Source organism: Gadus macrocephalus, chromosome 11 (assembly GCF_031168955.1).
Source record: "Gadus macrocephalus chromosome 11, ASM3116895v1".
NCBI classification, from domain to species: domain Eukaryota; kingdom Metazoa; phylum Chordata; class Actinopteri; order Gadiformes; family Gadidae; genus Gadus; species Gadus macrocephalus.
The window spans coordinates 8,193,821-8,215,793 of NC_082392.1; the positions used below are offsets into that span (position 1 = coordinate 8,193,821).

Below are 21,973 nucleotides of genomic sequence, written 5' to 3' on the forward strand. Positions count from 1 at the left end.
CACAGAGGGGCCCGGGTTGCTGAGCTGACCCGCAGACAGAGCCGGGAAGGAGAGGGGGCCGGAGCTGGCTGCAGTGATCTGGGAGAGCTGACCGGTGGAGGGGTCCAGGAGAGCGAGGGACGGACCGGAGGTGGAGGAGACGGAGGACAGGAGGAGGAGCATGGGGGTGGAGGCAGGGGCGGAGTTCTGTGTCAGGGAAAGGGGCAGTGAAAGTCCCTTTGGAGACGAGGAGAACTGGGTGGAGGTGGAAGGGGGGGAGAGGAAGAGAATAGGCGCGTTCCCCGATGGGTTGGTGAGGATCTGCACGGTTTGGTTCGCTGCCGCCGCGGGCCCAGTCCCCCCGGCGGAGGTCCCGCAGGGCTCGGCTGCCCTGGAGGAGTCGGAGGTTCTTTGTGGCCGGTGCCCCCGTCGACAGCTCCGCACCCTTTAAAGGTTCGGCGCTCTGAGGTGGGGACTCGGGGGGCCGAGGTCTGTGGTGAGGACAGCAGGTTATCACAAGGAGCGGTGAGCGAGTGCGATGGGTTCCCTAAACTTTGGCCGAGGCTAGAGGCTAATAAAGTGACCGGCTGCGATGGCTCTGTCCTCTTTCGCGAAGGGACAGGGACCGAGTCACGGAGCGACCTGAGAGCGGCCCGCCGTCCAGCGTGGAGGTGTCTATTTGGGGCACTTTGTGTCCTTCTGGACTGAGATTATACGGGATTCCCTGGTCATCTATGAAGAGAAAATTGTCATTGTCAGAGTCTATCGAGGACAGGGAGGCAAACACGGAGGTAGAGAAGAACGAAGGAGACAGGATCGAATCTCCAAAAGAATCTGCGCCGAGGGCGCTAAACGTTTGGTCGCCTTTCCGGACCACACCATCATCATCATCATCCTCGCCATCATCCTCTTCCACGACGTCTCGGTCTGCCTCCCCCTCGAACTCGTCCACCTCCATAATCAGTGAGCTCTCACAGCCGGAGTCCTCCCATGGGCACACTCCGCTCCCACCGCCAGCGTCCCTTCTCCTCATGGGCAGGCTGAGGTCCAGTGGTTCGGTCTGTTCCTCCATCACCTCCCCCTCCGCCTCCACCTCCGCCTCCACCACCTTCAGATCCACTCTCTGCAGATTGAGAGGTACAGTGGCTTCACATTCGATCGCCCCCCCTCCCTCCGTAGGCCTTGGTTCCTCTGGGGCTGCCCTGCCGGGCCCCAGGGGGTCAACTGGGGCAGGGCTGTGATTGGTAGTCGTACTGTCTTTAAGAAGATTTGTTTTGTCCTCTTCAGTCGTCTTCTCCACACCCTCGCTCCCCACTCCATCAAACGAGCCTGCTATGGGTGTTTCAACTTTTTGAAGGATAGCCTCTGTGGTCCGGGGCTCGTTCATTATGGCAGATAGAGATGGGGTGCGTGGGGCTTCATCAGGGTTCTGGTCGTCGGCGAGGACTGTTGAAACAGTCTCAGGAGAGAACGGCGCAGATCTTGTGAACTCTGAGGGACGAAACTCTTTGGTCAGGCTGGTGGTAGTGCTTATGATCGGATTTTTGCCCCGAACAATGATTTTGATTCTGATTGGTTGGTTGTTTAAAACAGGCATGCCGGTCTTGACTTTAATTGGCCGCTTGAGTCCATCACTCTCGCAGGTTTTTAGAGGGGCTTGTTTGGGTGGACCATCCGAGGCAGACGTTTCTCCATTAACTGATGAAACATGCCTGGGTGTCACAGGTGTGATGGGGAGGAGGTGTGGGTCACTGGCTAAAGTGCTGGGCGAGGTCTCGTCTGGTGGGCCGACAAGCACCCTGGGCCCCGATTCTTCCAGAGGCGGGTGAGCATGTTGGTCATCCGAGCTGCTGCTGGGCGGGGCTGCAGCCAACTGGGAATCCATTGTGGGGCATAACTAATTGTGTTCCTGAAAAAGAAAAAAATATAAATCAGTTATACAGGTTTTGAGTAAAGTGGAACAATATAAATAACAAGCAATATAACAATTTTAGGCAGTCTACAAACATAACAATAAATATATATATTTATTTTTTCATATAAAATGATGTCGCAGCCTTTCTGGAAAACACCCAGGGGTCAAGTTGTTGGTCAAGTTTAGTTCCATTTGGTCTATTATCTATTCTACTATTTACTGGTGTTGTTATAGCCTGCTTATTTGTATCCCTACTCGTTCGTAACATCAAATGAATGGTTGCAAGGTGAATTGTTATGTGGTTATAAAAATGCTTTTCAATGGGCTTAACGGTGCGATTTTAAATAAAAAGTAATAGGCTATTAAAGCACGTTATCATCACGCTATACAGGTTTGGTTGTAACCTCATCGGCATGCAATACTGATGACCCACGAGAATGTAAATAAAACACTAATAATAATAATGATAACACTGACAATAAAAGTAACGACAAGACAATCCCATTTTGGACATTGCAATGTTGACAGTAGGATTATTCTTAGTACCTCCAAATCCAACCGGTTGATATTGGTCAAAGGATAAAAAGAGACACTGGGTGCAGGGTGGACGCCATTACGCACCGTGGTCCGAGGTCCGAGCTGTCAATCGCAGGAGGGCGGCGCGCGTGTGCGTTGACACCAGTCGAACCTTGGACGAGCCTAACATGAGCGCGTCATCCGCTGTAGAGAACCTACAGCCACAATGGAGCCCGCCGCTTCAGCACTTCCCTTTCTGTCCATCGTAGTATTCTCGGACCTACGGCCAGCCATTTTAGAGACGAGGGTTCGGAACACGAATAGCGAAACGCGAAAGCTTTAACAAAAAAACTTTATCGTGATGTATTGAAGCTATGCTTCAACAGCAGGTGTGAGGGGTTGCTCGTCATACTGCCGATACATTTTTAACAGTATTTTAAACTACTCTCCCCCCATATATTCGCTGCATAGGGACTGGCTTACCCGAGCCGAGGATATTTCCGGAGGACCAAATATGAATGTGCAGTGTAAAGGGTGATGCTGCGAATACTGAGGGAGGGAGGGGTCAAGGGGAGTTGCTATGGTGTCGCAGCCTACCGGGTCCGACTAGCAGCCATGTTCAGCCTATGACTACGGTTGAACCTGCAGCCTGTGTGTTTGTGTGTGTGTGTGTGTGTGTGTGTGTGTGTGTGTGTGTGTGTGTGTGTGTGTGTGTGTGTGTGTGTGTGTGTGTGTGTGTGTGTGTGTGTGTGTGTGTGTGTGTGTGTGTGTGTGTGTGTGTGTGTGTGTGTGTGATTGTGTGTGTGTGTGTGTGTGTGTGTGTGTGTGTGTGTGTGTTTGTGTGTGTGTGTGGGGGGGGGGAATCTAAAGGAAACTCTTGAAGACTTTAAATTGTTTTATTTAAAATATTGAATTAACAAAACTTACAAGCAACAACAAGGCTTGATGCGTCCAAAACATGTAACCACGCCGACAAAAGATGGCACAAATACTTTGAAGAGAAGCAGACAGAAGCAGTCTCTTGTAGTTGAATATAATGAAAAACTTACAAGGTATATGGAGAAAAAGTTCATAGCAGGTATAATATGTACTTTTAAATCATCATGAGGAATGCAATATGTCATTTTCAGAAAATATTATGATTGTTAATCATGTATTGTCTGATTATCTTATACAGTGCAAGGTGGTAGGGATGATAATAAAACCATATGCAGTGTTTGAAACAAAACTGTGTAAAAAATATGCCTTGAGAAATACTCAATGGTCTGACACATGCACAATTATCAGGTGTGTGTGTGTGCGTGTGCGTGCGCGTGTGTGTGTGTGTGTTGGTGTGTGTGTGTAGGTGTGTGTGTGTATGTGTGTGTGACACGCTGCTGAGGGCCCCGTGGTAGAGGCAGTAGATCTCGGGGCCCCTCATCCCTCCTGGTCTCCAGGCAAACAGGCGTCGATCTCTGAGACCAGCCGGTGAGGGAACAGCTTGTACTGCAGCCAGGTGGGCTCTGTGGACAAAGGAGAGACAACATCACTCTCAGGACCCCTACCCCTAACCCTCAGGACCCTGTTGGTGTGTATGGAGTCATGTATGCAATGGATGTATGTGTTTGTGCATGTATGTATGTATGTATGTACGTACGTACGTACGTATGTATGTATTTATGCATGCATGTATGCATGTGTGTATGCATGTATGTACAGTATCTATGTATGTATGCACGGATGCATGTTTGTATGGATGTTTGTATGTATGTACCTATGTATGAATTTATGTATGTATTAATTATTTGCAGTATACCTTTATCGATCTTAGGGCCCATGTAAAAACACGAATACACACATACAATGCATAAAAGACATACATACCTTATACACTGTCCTTAATGTACACACATGCACAGATATACAGACAGATTGATAGAGAGGTAGAGATTGAACTTTCTTACCCAGGTAGCATTCTGGGGGCTCTAGTTTTCCGTCAAAGCAGCCCTGGCTGACGGTGAGGCTGCACTGTTTGCGGGGATGTTTGCAGAAGAAGGTGACGTTCTCCCCATGGGGAACCATGCCGTCCGTCAGGTCGAAGGGCCAGCGCTTCTCTCCACCAATCAGCACACGGCTCCGCTGGGCCGGGAGGAGACAGCGAGCTGCAGAAACCGCCACGTAAAGATTAGGAAAACACAGTTATAGCACAGAACAGTAGAATATGATACCCTACACTAAGTAATATTGACTAGTTCGCAGTGTTCTGTCTGGTATGACCTAATATTTGATCAAACACTGATAACAGATGCGTGGATATCCCTGCTCTGTCTCTGAGCCTCCGGACTCACCTCGGCAGTGTGGGGGAGGGGCGCTCCATTTGCCATTGGACAGACAGGTGACCTTCTGCGGCCCGTCCAACAGGAAGTGCTTCTTACACAGGTAGTGGATGTCGTAGCCCACCTCGTACTCAGTCTTCAGCACGGCCACCACGTAGCCCTGCTCCACCGGCGGGGGGGGCACGCAGAAGACCACTGGCACACACACAGAGGAAGGAGGAGGGACGGCTTGGTTTGAATGTATACATCTCTTAAATGAGTTGCTTTGTTACAAATGACACAAAACAGTTGTTGTTTTTTATCTTATTGTTCAATAGTGTACTGTTTGCGCGGATTTGCAGGGCCTTGCAATTCCAATTGTAGCCACTAGATGGCAAGACAGCCCCGCAAAAGACCATTACGCGGTGCTATACCGCCCACAAATGTTCCCTCTCTCCTGCATGTCATAGTTATTAAGCCTTCAATCCAAGTATAATACGTGTTGAATTGATTCCAGTGTAAGTAGTATTAATAAAGGGATTGATTAAAAATCGACACAATGAAGATACATTTTTTTTAAGATTTTCGACTTGGAGACACACAGAGACAGACACATATACAAACACAAACAATACAAATTAAATTTGTCACACAATCAGACACAGTTAAAAGGTATACTTATGGTAAAAGTGCATGCATCTCATCTCATCTCTCTACCTGTCTCTCACTCGCGCACACACACACACTTTCACCCACATTGAACAGTCAAACACAGTCAAATGGAAATGGATTCCTTGCCAACTAACTTACTTTGACATACGGGGTGAGGGAACTGCCATGTTTGATTTCCTTGACAGAAATTTTCACTGCTTCCCACTATAGATGCCCTGTTTGTGAGAATCATGGAGGAAAGAGAGAGGGAGGAGAGAGAGAGAGAGAGAGAGAGAGAGAGAGAGAGAGAGAGAGAGAGAGAGAGAGAGAGAGAGAGAGAGAGAGAGAGAGAGAGAGAGAGAGAGAGAGAGAGAGAGGAGATATGGTGACATTTACAATATGGACTGACACTGGACATTCTGTTGACTATACCAACAGGCCTACCAGATGTACATGTTACTGTGCGTCTGTCACTGCGTCTATTTTCCCCCAGTGCTCCACTTTGTCTGACACACACACGGACACGCATGCGCACGCTTCTGTTGGATCCATTAGGCCCATTAGATGAGTCAGAGCGAACATGGGAGTCAACACAAGATTAGAATATAATGGCCTAGTTAGCCAGAGAGATCCCTCGCTCTGGTCAATGATGCTCCGCCCCTTTGTCACTCTTTGACTTTAACATTACCTTCAGCCCCCCTCACTCCCACACACACACACACACACACACAACCACACATACACACACACACACACACACACACACACACACACACACACACACACACACACACACACACACACACACACATACACACACACACACACACACACACACACACACACACACACACACACACACACACACACAAACACACACACACACACACACACACACACACACACACACACACACATGTTGAGAGTCCCACACACCATTTGACATTCACGTTCTTCTTCACACCCTCCTCTTCCTCTATGGTTTCATCATGTCTCTCTACCTCCTCCTACTCGCCGCTTCCCTTGCCTGTCAGCCCACCCACACACTCACACACACAGACACAGACGCACACGCACACACACAGAGTCTGTGTGTGTGCGCTCCACTCTCCCGCGCTGGGCCCCGTGGTTCTCCCCTCGCTCACCCAGACAGACAGCTGTACAGGATGCTGGTTCCCACCGCCGCAGTGCCCTGGACGCTGAGTTTGCTGAGCACCTCGTCGGGCAGGGCGCAGATGGGGGTCGGGCTGGCGGGGGGCTGCATGGTGAGGGGCCCCGTGTTGGGGGCCTGGAGGATGGGGGGCAGAGTGGAGGGGGGCGGGGCTTCTGCAAGGGGGCGAGATGAGAAGGACAGCTTTGATGAGCAGGATGATAGCGTTTGTGCAAAGTGCTTCAATGGCCTGTTGTCATATGAGAATCATTGCACGGTTGTTAGAGGGCTGCGCAGTAAAAGCCTGCTGCTCATGTGTTTCTTTTGTATGGATTATAAGGATAGCCGTTGGCATTGGGAACCAGAGGAATTTGTGTTTTACACCTACTGCGCCACCTTCAAAACACACACACACACACACACACACACACACACACACACACACACACACATACATATAATGAGAATCACAGCATTGATGACCAGACCCAGATACGCTGGGGAACTTCCATTGCTTGTTTGATCACAAGTCGATGCATTTGTAATAAACCAAATGGTGAGGAAATCAAAGCGGGAATGATGGAACACAATGAATGAGAATGGAAAGAAGGCGGGTAGGAAATATGAATTCAGGCTTTAGTTTGTGTTGTTTTTTTGAAGCAGGCAAAATGTCTGATGTGTCTACGAAGTTAAATAAATATTAAAGGAGCGTAGCCACATTTTTCAGAAGAAGCTAAATCTATGCAGTAGATTGTATAACACTTTTGCATTGTTCTTGTCAAGAGTAGCTCATTCTGAGAGCAGCACTCAGAGAGGTTGTGATGTGTTCCAGAGGGAAACCGTCCACGCTGAGTACATTTTACAGGTGGGGAGAGGAGAGCTGAAGCCTGCAGAAGAAACCAGGAATATTTCCTACCCTAAAAATGGCAGCGAGGGTTCAGGGGAGGGTAGATGAAGCTTTGCAGGCCTTGGAAAGAAGCCTGGAGCTAAATCGAGTGCTTTCACGTCCTGCCATTCTCCCACCTGACTCCAAGCGCTCCATGCCACCCACACGCTCCCAGAGACGGCGAACAGAGCTGCTCTGCTCACTGTGCAGAACGACGGAAAGGAGCCACGTTGTACGGTTCTGAGGGCTACGAGGAACCTTGGTGAAACCAGTGATGCTAAAGCTCTACTTGTTAGGCCGACCTTGTTAAAGGGCATTTAAAAGGCGGTTTTGGTGTTTGTTTGTGTGTGTGTGTGTTTGTGTCTCGCTCTCTCCATCTCTTTGTCTTTATCTCTTTTATCTATCCCTCTTATTTTTTCCACTTTCTTGCTCCCTCTCTCTCATTTGCTATATTTTACAGATTTACATTTAGAAAGACATGCACACAAATGTTGCACGTACACACATTTAAACACGCTTATCTACACACATACACACAAACACAAAGGAACAGCACAAACTCTGTGGCCTGGAGCGGCTAGCATGTCCTTGGCTGTGTTTGCGGAAGACCTTATCAGAGGGCTCAGATGGAAGGGGATGAGAGGAGAGAAGGATGAGAGGAGAGGAGGATGAGAGAGGAGAGCAAAGGAGAGGAGAACAGGGAACAGAACGCCTAAAGCTGCATGAGCAAGAGAGCTGACTCCTGACTGTGATCTGTCGCCCACACACACACTCACACACACACTCTCACACACAAACGTACACAAACGCACACACACACACACACAAAAACACACGCAAACACACACACAAACACACACACACGCACACATAAACACATGCACCTAAATATTCACACACAAACACACACCTCACTGTGACACATGTGCAATTTGCCTCCCACATATACACATTTAACGTATGCAGAAAATCTACCTCTCGAGCTCCCACCATTGAAAATACACTCTGTCTCTCCCTCACACAGACACAAACAGAAAAGTACACACTTATGCAAACGGCTCGGAGCCACTTTGACAGTGATCTACCGCCCACCGGCTCTCAATGGGCATGAAGGAGCCTGACCAACTCCAGCTAACACCAATGTACACACACAGCAGCAGCGCACACAATACAACACACACACAATACATACAACAGTCACAAAAGGGACATACACACAATACACAAGCAGATTCATGTTAGGTTGGAACCATACTATACCATCCAACAATTGGTTCATGTGGTGAAGGGATGCGTCTACGGTAGGGTAGCCTACTCAGTCCATATCAAGGACCCCTGGGTTCTGGATCTGCTGTGTACTTTTTGTGTCGTCTACAGAGAGAGTATATTCACCATACGGTCTAAATGTAACCCAGTGAGTGATAGCATCAATGTGCTCTCACTCTCTTAAACAAGGCCGTCGCGCTTCTATTTTGGCTTCCTTCATCTTTCATTCATTCTGTTTTGACTTTTCCCCTCGTGGACATGAATACGTGCTGACAAGGCCGAGCAGAGGCCTTTGATGCTCAACAGAATGAAAACAAATCTTCACACAGCTGATTCGAACACGACAACATTTGTTGCTATGGCGATTCGATAATCAAGTCTCTGTTGGACAGTCAGTATCGCTTTGGTTGACACAATCACAGTGGGGAAGGGAGGGGCGGGGGTTGGGTATTACTGTGAGTCGAATAGACACAAGCACTGGCGCACACAAACACACACAACACACACAAATGCTAATAACCATTGCGGTGCTCATTTGGATGCAGGCACTGCCTGCAGTGTGTCCTTACTCACTGTCTATTATGTGTTTCATTTTAACACACGCTGAGGACATTTCCCAGAGTAGCAACGAGTGGGAAAGCACTTCTCCTACCCACCTGTGCAGATAGGCTCATCTCCGCTCCACTGTCGGTCGCCTTGGCAACGGCGGATGGTTGCATCCAGGCCGCTGGGCAGCGTGAAGCCGGGGTTGCAGCGCACCTCCAGCAGGGCAGAGAAGGAGTGGGTGGGAGACAGCAGACGAGAGGCCGAGTGGCCCCCCGGGGCCAGGGGCCATGGACATGTACGACCTGCACACACACATCAGAGAGATGGGGGGGAAATAGGGGGGAGAGAGGGGGGGGAGAACACAGAGAGAGAAAGAGAAAGAGAGAGAGAAAGAGTCAGAGACAGAGAGAGACAGAGCGAGTGAGTTATTCAAGAAGCAAGGGAAAATGGTTCTGAACAGGCTGGTTGGTAGTCTGTATAGGGCACAGAAGCCTCTTGATAAAGGCCTTTCATAAAGAGTCTGTGTCGGTAGATCGACAGGTTGTGGGGGAGAGTTGAGCCACAACATGAAACCTCCCTGTGGTTCTGATGCGTGCGGCTCATGGTTCATTAATGCACGCACACACACACACACACACACACACACACACACACACACACACACACACACAAACATACACACATACACACACACACACAAACATACACACATACACACACACAGATACATACACAAACACACACGCCCCCCATACACACACACACACACACACACAAACATTCATAAACACACACACACACACACACAAATTCTGACACACACACACCCCCACATACACACGCGAAAAGACACATGGGGAACAGCTGTGTATGAACTTGCACAAACACACACACTCTGTTCAATACAAAGAAAAGCTTATACGGTCTGGGACATACACACAAACACACACACATACACACACACATTGGGACACACACGCACAAACTGGGATATAAACTCTCCCACACAAGGACATACACACACACACACACACACACACACAAATATACACACACACAAACACACACACACACAAACACACACACACACACACACACACACACACACACACACACACACACACACACACACACACACACACACGGTTACCTGGAGCTACACAGCTGAGGCCACATTGTCCGTCACACAGACACTGCCGCTTGTTGCCACAGTCTTTGTCTATTTTACAAGGCCGGGGACAGGTCCTACTGCGCTCCTCTCCCAGCAGCCTCTCTGGGCAGGAATCTGTGGACCCTGTTAGCACACACCCATCACACCTTCACAATAAGAGCGCCATTTGTTTGCCACCATGGCCTAAACCAACCCCTTCGCAAAGGGAGGGGTTGTTAAGGGTACAGAACACATGGACCCTTTTTAGTTTTGTTTACCAAGTAAATACAGTCTGGGTGGTCTGACCACATACACGGTGTCGGGGTTCACCTGGGGGTTCTTTTTGGTTTTAATACCCCCCCCCCCCTCCCCTTCCCCTCCTTATAATACGTTCTGCTCGGTGTGTGTGGTCTCACTATTTGGCAGTGGAAAGACTAAAAGAATTAGTGAAATGCAGAAAAAATAAAAAGAATCACAATGGAGTTGTGCACGGTGTAATTCATCACTGTCAAGCTGCTATATACATATGACTATAAGGAACATAGTCAAGGATTAAAGATGTGCCAAGCCCAACATTAAAGCCCTGAGCCCCGCCAGGGAACACTCTGCACCTATGGAAACAGCCGTCCTGTACAGAACATTAGGGGCTGGGCCGCGAGGAAGGGAGGAGTCTGGATTGATGAATGGTTTTGCGGCTTTAAAAAGAAAAACATATGTGCAATCACAAAGATCCATGTGACCGTTGGACTGCCCGAACACACTGTGCTCACACACATGATGAGATCATACCGTCTCTCACACACACACCAACAAAAAAAACATAGGCAGACCTGCTAGCAGGCTTCTATCCGACAAAAGTGGTACAATATAAAATCATTGCAAATATTCAGAAAAAAATACAACTAAGTAGCCAAGCTGTTACAGTTCCCCAAGACAAAGGGGGACATTTTCTAACTCTTGCAGCCCAGGTGGCGCCAATCTGAGGCTCTCCACAACAAGTTCAAACAATAATATGTCATAATAAAACAAAACAATTTTGATTTGTCTTGCATAATTTTAAGTCTTGGAGCAGCTCTGTCCATCCAGGACGCAGGACAGATGTCTATAAGCATGCACACACACACACACACACACACACACACACACACACACACACACAGATCCATAGGATAACGGGCACCAGAGGGTAGAAACCAGGGAGCTTACCCAAGGCGTGATGGGGCCCAGCGGCGGCCAGGAGCCACAGGGACAGAGACAGGAACAGCAGCCCAAAGTCCATCCTCCAAGTCTGGCCCTCAGACCGTGTGTGGGAGGCCGACTCAGCACGCTGCATTTTGAGGGGAGAGGAAGGGAGGAGGGAGGGGGGGGACATAAGGGTGGGGGGCAACAGGGTGGGGATGGGGGAGGGTGGGCTGGGAAGGGAGTGGGAGTGAGTCTAAAGTGGTGATTGCATCTGGGTGGGTGGGGCTGGCTGGTTGGAGCGTGGGGTGGGGCGGGGTGGGGTGGGGCGGGGTGGGGGTCGTAACTTGTACAGCCCAGAAAGACACTCACATCTGGTTTGTGTTGTGGAGAACACTGAGGGTAAAATTCCATTGTGAAGGACCTTTCACCCATTTCAACATATCAAAGACAACACAGGAAAAAACTGTAGGGGGGGGGGGGGGACCTGCGTGCACTTGCTCCACCACAACAAACAAACAAATAAACAAACTAGGGACACAATCAACTGAGTAAACAGATGGCTCAGATGCAGTGACTGACTAAAAAGCACATGCTTGCACTCTTCCACTGATCTGCAGAAGTACAGTACAGACACATGTAATAATGAAAACACAGCCTTTACACTTAGTTTACACTTAGGTATGTGGTAGTTTTGATTTAACTATGTGATTCTGCAGGCCATGAAGGTCTCACTGCTAAACGCAATGGTCCTTTTCTCTATTATTGACTTTCCGATCCCCCAACATAGTGTTCAATCAGTGCAAATAACCAGGTGCTGCTGGCTCCCTGCGCCTGTTGTGTAAGATTGCAGATTTGTTCTTTTGTTTCTGGAATGAATGCAACAAATGGGAACAGGATTGGAAGTTTAACCAGAATCCTGATATCTCGGAATGTAATTAGAAGCGTCTAAACAAAAGTACTTCTGCCAAGTTAGACCTCTTGAGCTCTTTTCCTGCTGCTCCAACCCTTCTCCTGACATTAACCAGAGATTACAATACGATTTTAGATTAAACTCTACACCATAACAGAAGCTATCCAATATAGCAAACAATGTCAGCGATAAGTGATTCACAATTGATACTAGATTGTTTATGTTTCTTGTTGCTTAACTGATGGAATTTTGTGCTGATTAAAGACATGAACCTAAACACAGCCTCGCATTTTTCATACAGAATCTCCATTTACTGAACAAACATTAGAAAGGCAACAACAAAAACACCCAAACAAAAAAAATCAAAACTAGAAGCAGTGAGTTGGAATACACTTTTTTTTTATTTGAATTTTTCGGGAAATTCTCAACTATATCCAAAGACACCAGCTCTGAATCGTCTGGGCCTCAGGGACACCAGCGACGCAGCAGGGGAGTTCAATTAGAGTCACTATGAGACTTATCAACCACCGCTGAGAGGAATCACAAATCATGGGGGATCCTGTCAGGAGAGTGGACGACAACCACCGGACTGAGGTCAAGATAGGTTGAAGGGAAAACCATAGGGGGGGACATATGTAACGTGTGCAGAGTCCATACACACACGCTATAGAGAACAAAGGAAATAAATGTCACGTCAAAAGGTAAATTAAGTCCGTGCCGAGTCATTTCCTGGGCTGTGTTAAATCGAGCAGTGTTTTTGTTTTAAATGTCTCTGGAATCCATGGTCAACACAGATACCAAGATGGCGGCACCCCGTGGAGGGGGGGGCCGTGTGCCGTGTGTGTGAGGCCCACGGGACCAGTGAACATGGTCACACAACGCTAGATATTTGCCATCGGGAGAGAGGGGGTTCCATTCAGTCTGTGGTCCGCATCTCTACTCAAATCAAAGGTGTTCGAATTGCAACAGACGATCAGAGACCATCGAGGAAGGAAAGAAAAATCTTCACAACTTATAAGAGGACATTAAGAGGGGGGAGGAGTAACAATCGTAATCATAGCAGGGATAATATAAGTAGTAATGGGGAGCTATTCGACATGGCCATTAAGGGATAAAAAGCACATTCTATCACTGGTTTGACAGAGCTTCTGCTCTTCCAAGAAAATAAACATTATAATATGTAGTGTACCATGCCTTTGTGTAGGTGATGCGAGTTACACAGAGAATCTCATTAAACACGGTCAACAGCAAAGGGATGTATTACTGAAGAGGAAAAGCAAGAGAAGTATTAACAAAGCGCTGTATATCAACATAGGAAATTTTGGCTTACGTTCATCCCAGAAATCTGAGAAATTAACACCATTCCAATCGATAGGATTTAGAAAAGATACCCCATTTTCTGGAATTAAATTACATTTCTATTCATGTACTCATCTCTCACCACATTCACACTTCTCATAGACCCCCATCAACATCATTATCAAATACCCCCCCCCTCCCCCGCTCAATAAAGACACCATTTAATCTTGAAGCCAAAAATATATATAGAAATACTTTTTCATTAGACACTACAGTAAATCGATGTGCGCTTCTATGGGAGATTGATGGACTGTTTGAGAATATGTTACAACACTAGATCTATGTTATGCAGTATCTGCGAATGAGGCACAGGGAAAAAAGGTAGGTGGGCAGGAGGGCTTAGCGTTCTGCACGTGTGGAAAGCTTAGTGGAAATGAAGGGGTTTGGCTGAGGAGACCGAGAGAGACTGACGACATGGGCGCCTGTGTAAGACATCCTGAAGGAGCTTGGGGTTTAGTAATCAGGTTAGATGATTTCCTACACACATCTTTGCATCTCTTTTTCATAGAGAAAGCCATGCAAAGATCCAGAGTGACAACATTGGTGGGGCACCCATGTAGCAATCCTAAAAATACAATCTATGGTGGTAGCAGGACTAATACATTGAAACAGGGACAAATAAGTTGTACAATATACAACACACCCTGTCTATTATAAAATACGCCATCGGTATTGGTTGGTATCTGGAAGGTTCTAGAGAACAGTGAGCTATGAATACTTAGGAGCAGAATGTGTACATAGTGACATCCACATTTGGTTGAGTCTCTCCCCATGACATAATAACCATCAATTAATAAAAAGGTAGGTGCATGAGTAATATCCACATAAAAGGTTTAACCATACATCTTTAAAGATCATGTTCTATTTTACAACTGAAGATACCAACACTGACCGCGCCACCACTTCCATTGAATCTAATAATACCTGGCTATTGGTCGACCATGTGTTAAGCCCCGCCTCCTGACTCATCCAGCCTACAGATACCTCTGAGTGTGTTCCATGTCTCTTATATCCAAGTCATGTAGAAAATATACAAAAAATATTCTCCAAATTTGCTCTCCCTCTAAATTGTGTTTACTCCAGTATTATAAAAATATACAATTCTCCATTAACAAAAACCCACAATAGTTACATCTTTCCGAGACACCTGAGCTTCAATATATAAACCATCTCCTTGAACATACATTCATCATCATCGTCGTCATCATCATCATCAACGTCACGACGGACATCATTATCGGCGTCTCCTTCCCTCCGTTCTGTCCGTATTGCAAGCCTAAAAAGTGAGAGTCTTCAAAATCCGTCCGTGTTAATCCTCTCCTCCGTCCTCCTCCTCCTCCTCCTCCTCTTCTCCTGCCCCTCCATCTCTCTCTCTCTCGGACCCCTGGCCCTCCTCCAGCCTCCACCATCACGGGTCGGCCAGGTGGTTCTCGTATTTGCTAAGGATGTTGCGGCAGCGGCCAAGTTCTTTCCTCATCTCGGCCACTTCCTGTCGCAGCGCGGCGTTCTCGCGCTCCAGGTAGGCGGCGCGCACCGAGATCTGGTTCTCCTTCAGCCTGCGGGCGTCGCGGGAGCGCTTGGCCGCCTCGTTGTTTTTACAGCGCCGGGACCAGTACTTCTCGTCCTGAGATGGAACATAAGAGAGCTTCAGATCAGCAGGAGAAAATAGCACAGAGACATGGAGTCAGCACAGTGGGTTAGGGTTCAATGAAACGCAATTACACTACATTACATCAAATTACATTACATTACATCAAATTACATTAAATTACATTACATAACTTACACTAAATTAAATTCCATTACATTTAATTTAATTGAAATCCATTAACTTACATTACATTACATTACAGCATGTATGATACAATATTATAAACAACAAATCACAAAAACATGGTATTTTGGAGGTAAGAACCAAGAAATCTATCAAAAATACACATTAAGTGTATCAATTTAGTATTCACCTCATGTTTCTTGGTTATGTGTTTGCTATTGCTGAGGCCAATATCACATTAGCTGTTTGTTATTAAATACTAGTACTCATTTACTATTGCATGTGAACAAGACTATTGAACTATTGAAGTGTAAACCCCAGCCGACAGTAAAGGGCCCGAACAGACCTGGAGGCTCACCTTCAGGTCCTCTGGCACCAGCATCTTGCGGGCCTTCTTGATCATGGGCTGCGGTTTGAGCTCATCTTCACTGAAGCGGTGTCTCCTGGGGTCGAAGTTGTCCTGGCCGGGAATGCTGGACAGCGCCATGTCTGAGGGGTCCATGTCGAACATGCCCATCCCCTCCGGCCCGGTGCCAGTGGGTGTGAGCAGTGGGGGGCAGGAGGACGACGACGACGAGCAGGGGGACTCGCAGGAGTCGTTCATGCTCGTTTGGCTTCCTGTGGAAACACAAGTGGAGGAACACATTCAGTTTCATGGTGTTTTCCACCCGTATGCACACTGAGGGTAGGACTAGAGCGCTCATTGGGACGCACAAGGAATGGCTGATGATGGGCATGTATACTGACACCTGCAGTACCACCTACTGAACACCGGGTGGCGATAGAAAGCTACTGTGGCCTTTGTTTAGACAAAAAACAACTCTGCATGCCTCAACTGATTGCTATAATATGGGAGGAAGGCAGATTCTCTATCAACTTGGGATCGCACCGTGGGGAGTTGCAGTGGAAATGGTATTTCCCGTGGTATTTTTTTCATTATTTCCTTCATAACAGTTTTACTTTCAAACATTATACCAGTACAAACTGTAACAGCAATATATATTCATTCTAAAGGTTGAACATAGAGATTTGAGAATTGAACAATGTGAGCATGATTCAGCCAAGTATAAGTAATAACAAAATTATAGGACTGTCATTCCTACGAGTCTGTATACAAAATCCATGGAGCCCAGATACTAAACCACTTAACACAATGAGCGGTGTTCATGTGACCAACAGGCCATATAGCTAAACAAGCATCTTAAATACACCTTGAATGTCCCGGCCTGGAAAGAAATCTTAAAGGGGCCGCGATCTGCACGTTCTCATCCCCTCCCCTTGAAAGGGGGCCTTTAGGTGGGGCCAGTACGGGGCTTCCACTCACCACACCCCCTGTAGGGTCCTAACGTGGCCAGCAGCCTGACTTCCCCTCCCCACTGGAGAACGAACGCCCTGAGCTCTTTGTCTGGCTCTACAAACACAGCCACACACACTATATATAGCGTACACAAACACACACATAGAGACAAACACACACACATGCACACATACTATATACAACCTATACAACAATATACATTGTATGCAGAACAAAATGTTCCACATTGTACTTTATTTATAATAAAACTATTTGAACTGATGATGTTGACTGTTAATTATAAGTTGTTTTTTATTTAATTTATTTTTAAATATATAGACCTTGAGAAAGCCATGCAAAAATAATTTCTAGATAACACACACACACATACACACTCACACACACACACATACACACACACAGTGGAAAAGAACACACACTCACACCAACAGTAATGGAGTAACGAAGGATATGTATTTACTCAGTATACCATCCCGTGCAGAGTTCGGCAGCACAGCGGCCTGTTTCCTCTTCCTTTCGTCCACCCTCTCTTTCTCTCTCTCTCTCCCTCTCTCCCTCTCTCGCTCCCTCCCACACGGAGCCCCTTAGCTCCGCCCCCACAGCTCCCATGCCCCGCCCCTAGTTCTCTCTCTCCAGCACTCAGGGCCTCTGCACGTGGACCAACGCGTGCACATGACTGGAGTGTGTGAGGTGGGGAGAGATTTAAAGACATGCAATCGCAAACACACCACACACAAACGCACACACACACGCACACACACACACACACACACACACACACACACACACACACACACACACACACACACACACACACACACACACCCCTCCAGCCTGTATCTGGGTGTTTTGACCCTACTGTACATGAATAATTGGCTAGCAGAGGGCGGGGGAGCACTGACTGTCAGTTCACGTGCCCTGATCTCCTCTGTCACCGTGTCGAGGCGGACTCATCAAAACAAGAGCAACTTGTATTCTCTGTCTCGCGCTCTCCTGCATTTATATTTTAGTTCTTTAACCGCATACCGCTCTGCCCTTCCACCTAATCTTTAACATTGTAAATTCTGAAAAACATAGCAGGCTCTTAACTCTCGGTGTATTACTCTTAACGCTTTACATCATATTTAAGTGAACTTTAGAGTTTGGGTGACATTGTCTGCTGCTGACACTCTTGGACTCCGCCACAGGACGGAGAAATGCTTGGTCACCGCGGTGTTTATGAGGAGCTCTATGGGGGGGTGGAGGTGGGGGGGAATGCTGAATCACAAAACCATAGGAACATTGGAGGAACACTGCAAAACCTTGCTTGCATTTCAGATGCAACTACATTGCAGCAGAAAAATAACTCTGCCATGGAGGCAATTAGGGGAGGGTGCAGGTGGTAAAGGTTGTGGTAGTGGTGGAGGGAGGGAAGGTGTCCTTCAATACTAGATAGATGCTGATAAATTCCCTGTGAAATTGTTGCAGCGTTGTATACTGATTTGGAAACACACCATAATCAATGGCTTGGAATATTATCACGGCCATACCAGCACCTTAGTTATACTGCTCATATCTCTAGTTACACATTGACTCTACTTCAACCAATCCAGCACACGTGTGTGTGTGTGTGTGTGTGTGTGTGTGTGTGTGTGTGTGTGTGTGTGTGTGTGTGTGTGTGTGTGTGTGTGTGTGTGTGTGTGTGTGTGTGTGTGTGTGTGTGTGTGTGTGTGTGTGTGTGTGTGTGTGTGTGTGCGTGTGTGTGTGCTTCCGTCCACTCACCGTGCAGACACTCTGATCCTCCCAGCATGCCTTGCGGCTGCGCCACCTCCAGGCCGATGAGCGAGGGGGACGAGGACGTGGAGGAGGCCGAGGAGCAGGGGGGCGGCGAGGAGGGCGGGCACTGGGAGCTCTGGTTGGGCACGGCCGACGGCGAGGTCTGCGAGGGGACCTGGGCCGTGCTGGAGCTGTTGTTGTTGTTGTTGCTGTTGGGAATGTTGCCCATGCCGTTGTCGGTGAGGAACTCCTCTAAGTCCATGTACTGCAGCTGGAACAGACCCCCGTCAGCTGGCAGGCTGCGGTCCCACAGCAGAGACCCCAGGATCTGGTTGAAGCCTCCTCCGGCTGCACCTCCACCACCTCCACCACCTCCTCCTCCGCCTCCAGCACCTCCTCCACCTCCAGAACCGCCTCCACCTCCAACTCCTCCGCTGTTGGCAGCGCCGCCTCCGCTGCTGTTGGAGCTGCTGATTGCGGTGCTGTTCCTCATGGCACAGGTTCCCTGGGAGTCCTCCTCCTGCTCTGAGGGTCGGTCTTTGTCGGCTGGAGCGAAGGGTTCAGAGGAAGGGGATTTATTCGATGTGTCTGTCGGGGTCACAGGTTCCTCAATCGTTTCAGGTTTTTCATGATATGCACACGAAAAACCAAGTATTTTGCAGCCTCTGTTATTTACATCAAGTCCCCCAGTATTCATGGCCTGGCAAGTATAGCCAACAGATGCACTGAGCACGCTCATTCTCTCTCATCCCACTGTCTGTCTGTACATCTCTCTTTCTCACTGTCTTTCTAGCATTGCCACACAAACACACACACACACACACACACACACACACACACACACAGATGGACCAGATGGTCGCTGAATTGTAGCATTAATCAGGAAAGGAAATTAATTTGTTGATATAGCTAACATAATCTTCTTAACAAATCCTTTATAGTAACTGACAGCTTTTTTATGTAGAAAAGCAAATATTCACAATTCATTTACGTTTGGTATTGTAGCAATAGGTCCTTGCGTCATTGTAATCTAGAACCTACTTTAAAGTTGTGGCTTGGATTAGGAAGAATGTCACTCAGGAGATACTGAGATGCAGAATCCATATGTTTGGAGAGTACGATTTTTGAATTTAGAAATAGATTTGCTTTAGATAGTAAGTAGTAGAGTCTGGATAACAAATACTGATAGTGAACACGTCATGAGAATGCAGATGAACACACGTGAAGGATGATGTGGTTTGCTGCATTCTAACTTTACAATGACTAATTTACTGCAATGAATTGTGACATAGAAAGATGAAGTTTGTTATTGTGAAATTATCACCTTTCACTTCAGGCGTCGTTTTCACACGCTGGTCCCCCTTCATTGGGTGCTGCAGGAGGGATTTCAGCCCGGCCATGGAGCTCTGGTGGCCCCCGGAGAGTGAGGCTCCAGGCGGAGGGCAGCCGCTGAACTGCGTGTTGGCGCCGGCCGGGAGGTCGGGGGTCAGGAGCTGAGAGAGCTGCCTGGACATCCTTGACCAGATGGAGCCGTGCAACGAAAACTTGGTCGGGAAAGGAGATCAAGAAAAGCGCTCTGGAACACCTACCGAATAAAAAAATAAGGTGAAAAAATGTGTTAAGCATGTGTGTGTGTGTGTGTGTGTGTGTGTGTGTGTGTGTGTGTGTGTGTGTGTGTGTGTGTGTGTGTGTGTGTGTGTACGTGTGTGTGCGTGTGTGTGCGTGTGTGTGTGTGTGTGTGTGTGTGTGTGTGTGTGTGTGTGTGTGTGTGTGTGTGTGTTTGTGTGTGCGCGCGCTCGCGATTGCATGTGCGTGAGAGCGTGAGAGAAAAAGAGAGGAATAGTTTAGTGTAGTGCCATGATGAGCCAATAGAGTAATATAAATGATATAATACGCGTTGTTGTTTAGTAGTTATCTGTAACAGCGTATTACTGTGTGGTAGATAAGTTGAATAAACATTGGAAACGATTCCAAACCTTAACATGTTAGTATCAGGTGCGACTTTACCTTTTTCCTTATGGGCTTTTATGTTTGCTCAATCCCATGAAGAATCATTTTCATGCGAGCAGCCTTTTCCATAAAGTTCGGATGCAATATCTTCCTCTCTGCAGATAAGCCTTCCTTTTCAGTGGATCAGTGTTTGAGAAAATAAGTCTGAATTGTCCTACAACGAGTCCATAAAAACCTACAGCCCAAATCGTAATCCGTAGGCTGAGCGACAATTCTAAAAGTTTAAGAAAATATCACCGGTTAAATGTCGACTGTTGGATACGACACCGAAAAAAAAATACATAGCAAAGAAAACAACGTCCGTGTCCAAAACACCAAATGAAAACAACGCGTAAAGAGAAAACGCAGCGGAGAGAGCCGTGCTTCTCCGGTCCTATTGGTCAGATGACAAGTTGTATTACTCTTTACCTTCTATCCTGTCGCGCTCTCCAGTGTGTCGGGTGGAGGAGTAGGAGGAGGAGGGGGGTCCTTCCTGTTTCTCTGTACTTTTTTGCATCCGACACACACATATAGTCACGGGCACGGTCTTGAGTTTGGGCCGCGCGACGGCTGTCCTCTCAGCTGGAACGAACACGGGCAGTTCACGTGACGTCACGTCGTGCAAGCCAAATCGCAAGTGGGGCGTGGTCTAGAGGAGCCTCAATATTGATGAGACACACCCACCCTCGTGCCACACCTCGAGGAGGCATCCCGTGTACTGTTGTTTTTGTGATCGAGTTGACAGATATCAAAACAATGCATTTCCCCGCACACTGAAATGTGTCGTGTGTAGTGGCGAGTAAGCTTTCTTGTCATGTATGAACATGTGATTTGGCTGTAAATGATGTGTGAAAAAATATTATTTATGTATGTGTATTTATAAATGTATATATGTGTGTGTGTGTGTGTGTGTGTGTGTGTGTGTGTGTGTGTGTGTGTGTGTGTGTGTGTGTGTGTGTGTGTGTGTGTGTGTGTGTGTATATATATATATATATATATATATATATATATATATATATATATATATATATATATATATATATATATATATACATTTATAAATACACATACATAAATAATGTTTTTTCACACATCATTTACAGATATATATTGATTTATTTATAAATGTATATAAAGTACACTAAATATATATACTGCTATTACAAACACCTCAGATTTAGTTAAATATTACTCTGTCGGCCTGTACTGTGTTATAATTAGGCTGAGGATCGTATATTCCATGTCTCTCAGTAATCCAGAGAAAACGTGAGTGTGTGCCGCTTTTCAGGCGAGAGGAATGCAACAGCACGTTGCTTCCTTGGACCGAATCAGC

At 47.1% G+C, this 21,973-nt stretch overlaps 3 protein-coding genes across 8 annotated transcripts; all 3 read right to left on the reverse strand.

Moving 5' to 3' along the window:
• Positions 1-12: 12 nt before the first annotated feature.
• Positions 13-3,007, reverse strand: LOC132467307 (uncharacterized). Of its 2 annotated transcripts, none has more exons than XM_060064511.1 (2): positions 2,516-3,007; positions 13-1,888 (listed from the first exon to the last, which is right to left on the reverse strand). In XM_060064511.1, the coding sequence occupies exon 2, from the start codon at positions 1,862-1,864 to the stop codon at positions 551-553; it is 1,314 nt and encodes a 437-aa protein (XP_059920494.1). In that variant the 5' UTR covers positions 1,865-1,888; positions 2,516-3,007; the 3' UTR covers positions 13-550. The 2 variants fall into 2 exon arrangements, with proteins under 2 accessions (XP_059920494.1, XP_059920493.1); XM_060064510.1 differs by having other exon boundaries at positions 2,441-3,007.
• A 285-nt stretch (positions 3,008-3,292) lies between these two features.
• On the reverse strand, positions 3,293-11,702 carry ntd5 (ntl-dependent gene 5). The gene is made up of 8 exons (XM_060064512.1): positions 11,560-11,702; positions 10,354-10,497; positions 9,314-9,505; positions 6,501-6,681; positions 5,515-5,591; positions 4,738-4,920; positions 4,354-4,551; positions 3,293-3,912 (listed from the first exon to the last, which is right to left on the reverse strand). Exons 1-8 carry the CDS (start codon positions 11,684-11,686, stop codon positions 3,827-3,829), a joined length of 1,188 nt encoding a protein of 395 aa, XP_059920495.1. The 5' UTR covers positions 11,687-11,702; the 3' UTR covers positions 3,293-3,826.
• A 1,984-nt stretch (positions 11,703-13,686) lies between these two features.
• On the reverse strand, positions 13,687-21,249 carry dbpb (D site albumin promoter binding protein b). Of its 5 annotated transcripts, none has more exons than XM_060064238.1 (5): positions 21,070-21,249; positions 19,976-20,236; positions 18,658-19,197; positions 15,925-16,196; positions 13,687-15,449 (listed from the first exon to the last, which is right to left on the reverse strand). In XM_060064238.1, exons 2-5 carry the CDS (start codon positions 20,163-20,165, stop codon positions 15,213-15,215), a joined length of 1,239 nt encoding a protein of 412 aa, XP_059920221.1. In that variant the 5' UTR covers positions 20,166-20,236; positions 21,070-21,249; the 3' UTR covers positions 13,687-15,212. The 5 variants fall into 5 exon arrangements, with proteins under 5 accessions (XP_059920221.1, XP_059920222.1, XP_059920223.1 ...); XM_060064239.1 differs by having other exon boundaries at positions 15,937-16,196; positions 20,659-21,248; XM_060064240.1 differs by having other exon boundaries at positions 13,687-15,428; positions 20,659-21,248.
• Between the last annotated feature and the right edge of the window lie 724 nt (positions 21,250-21,973).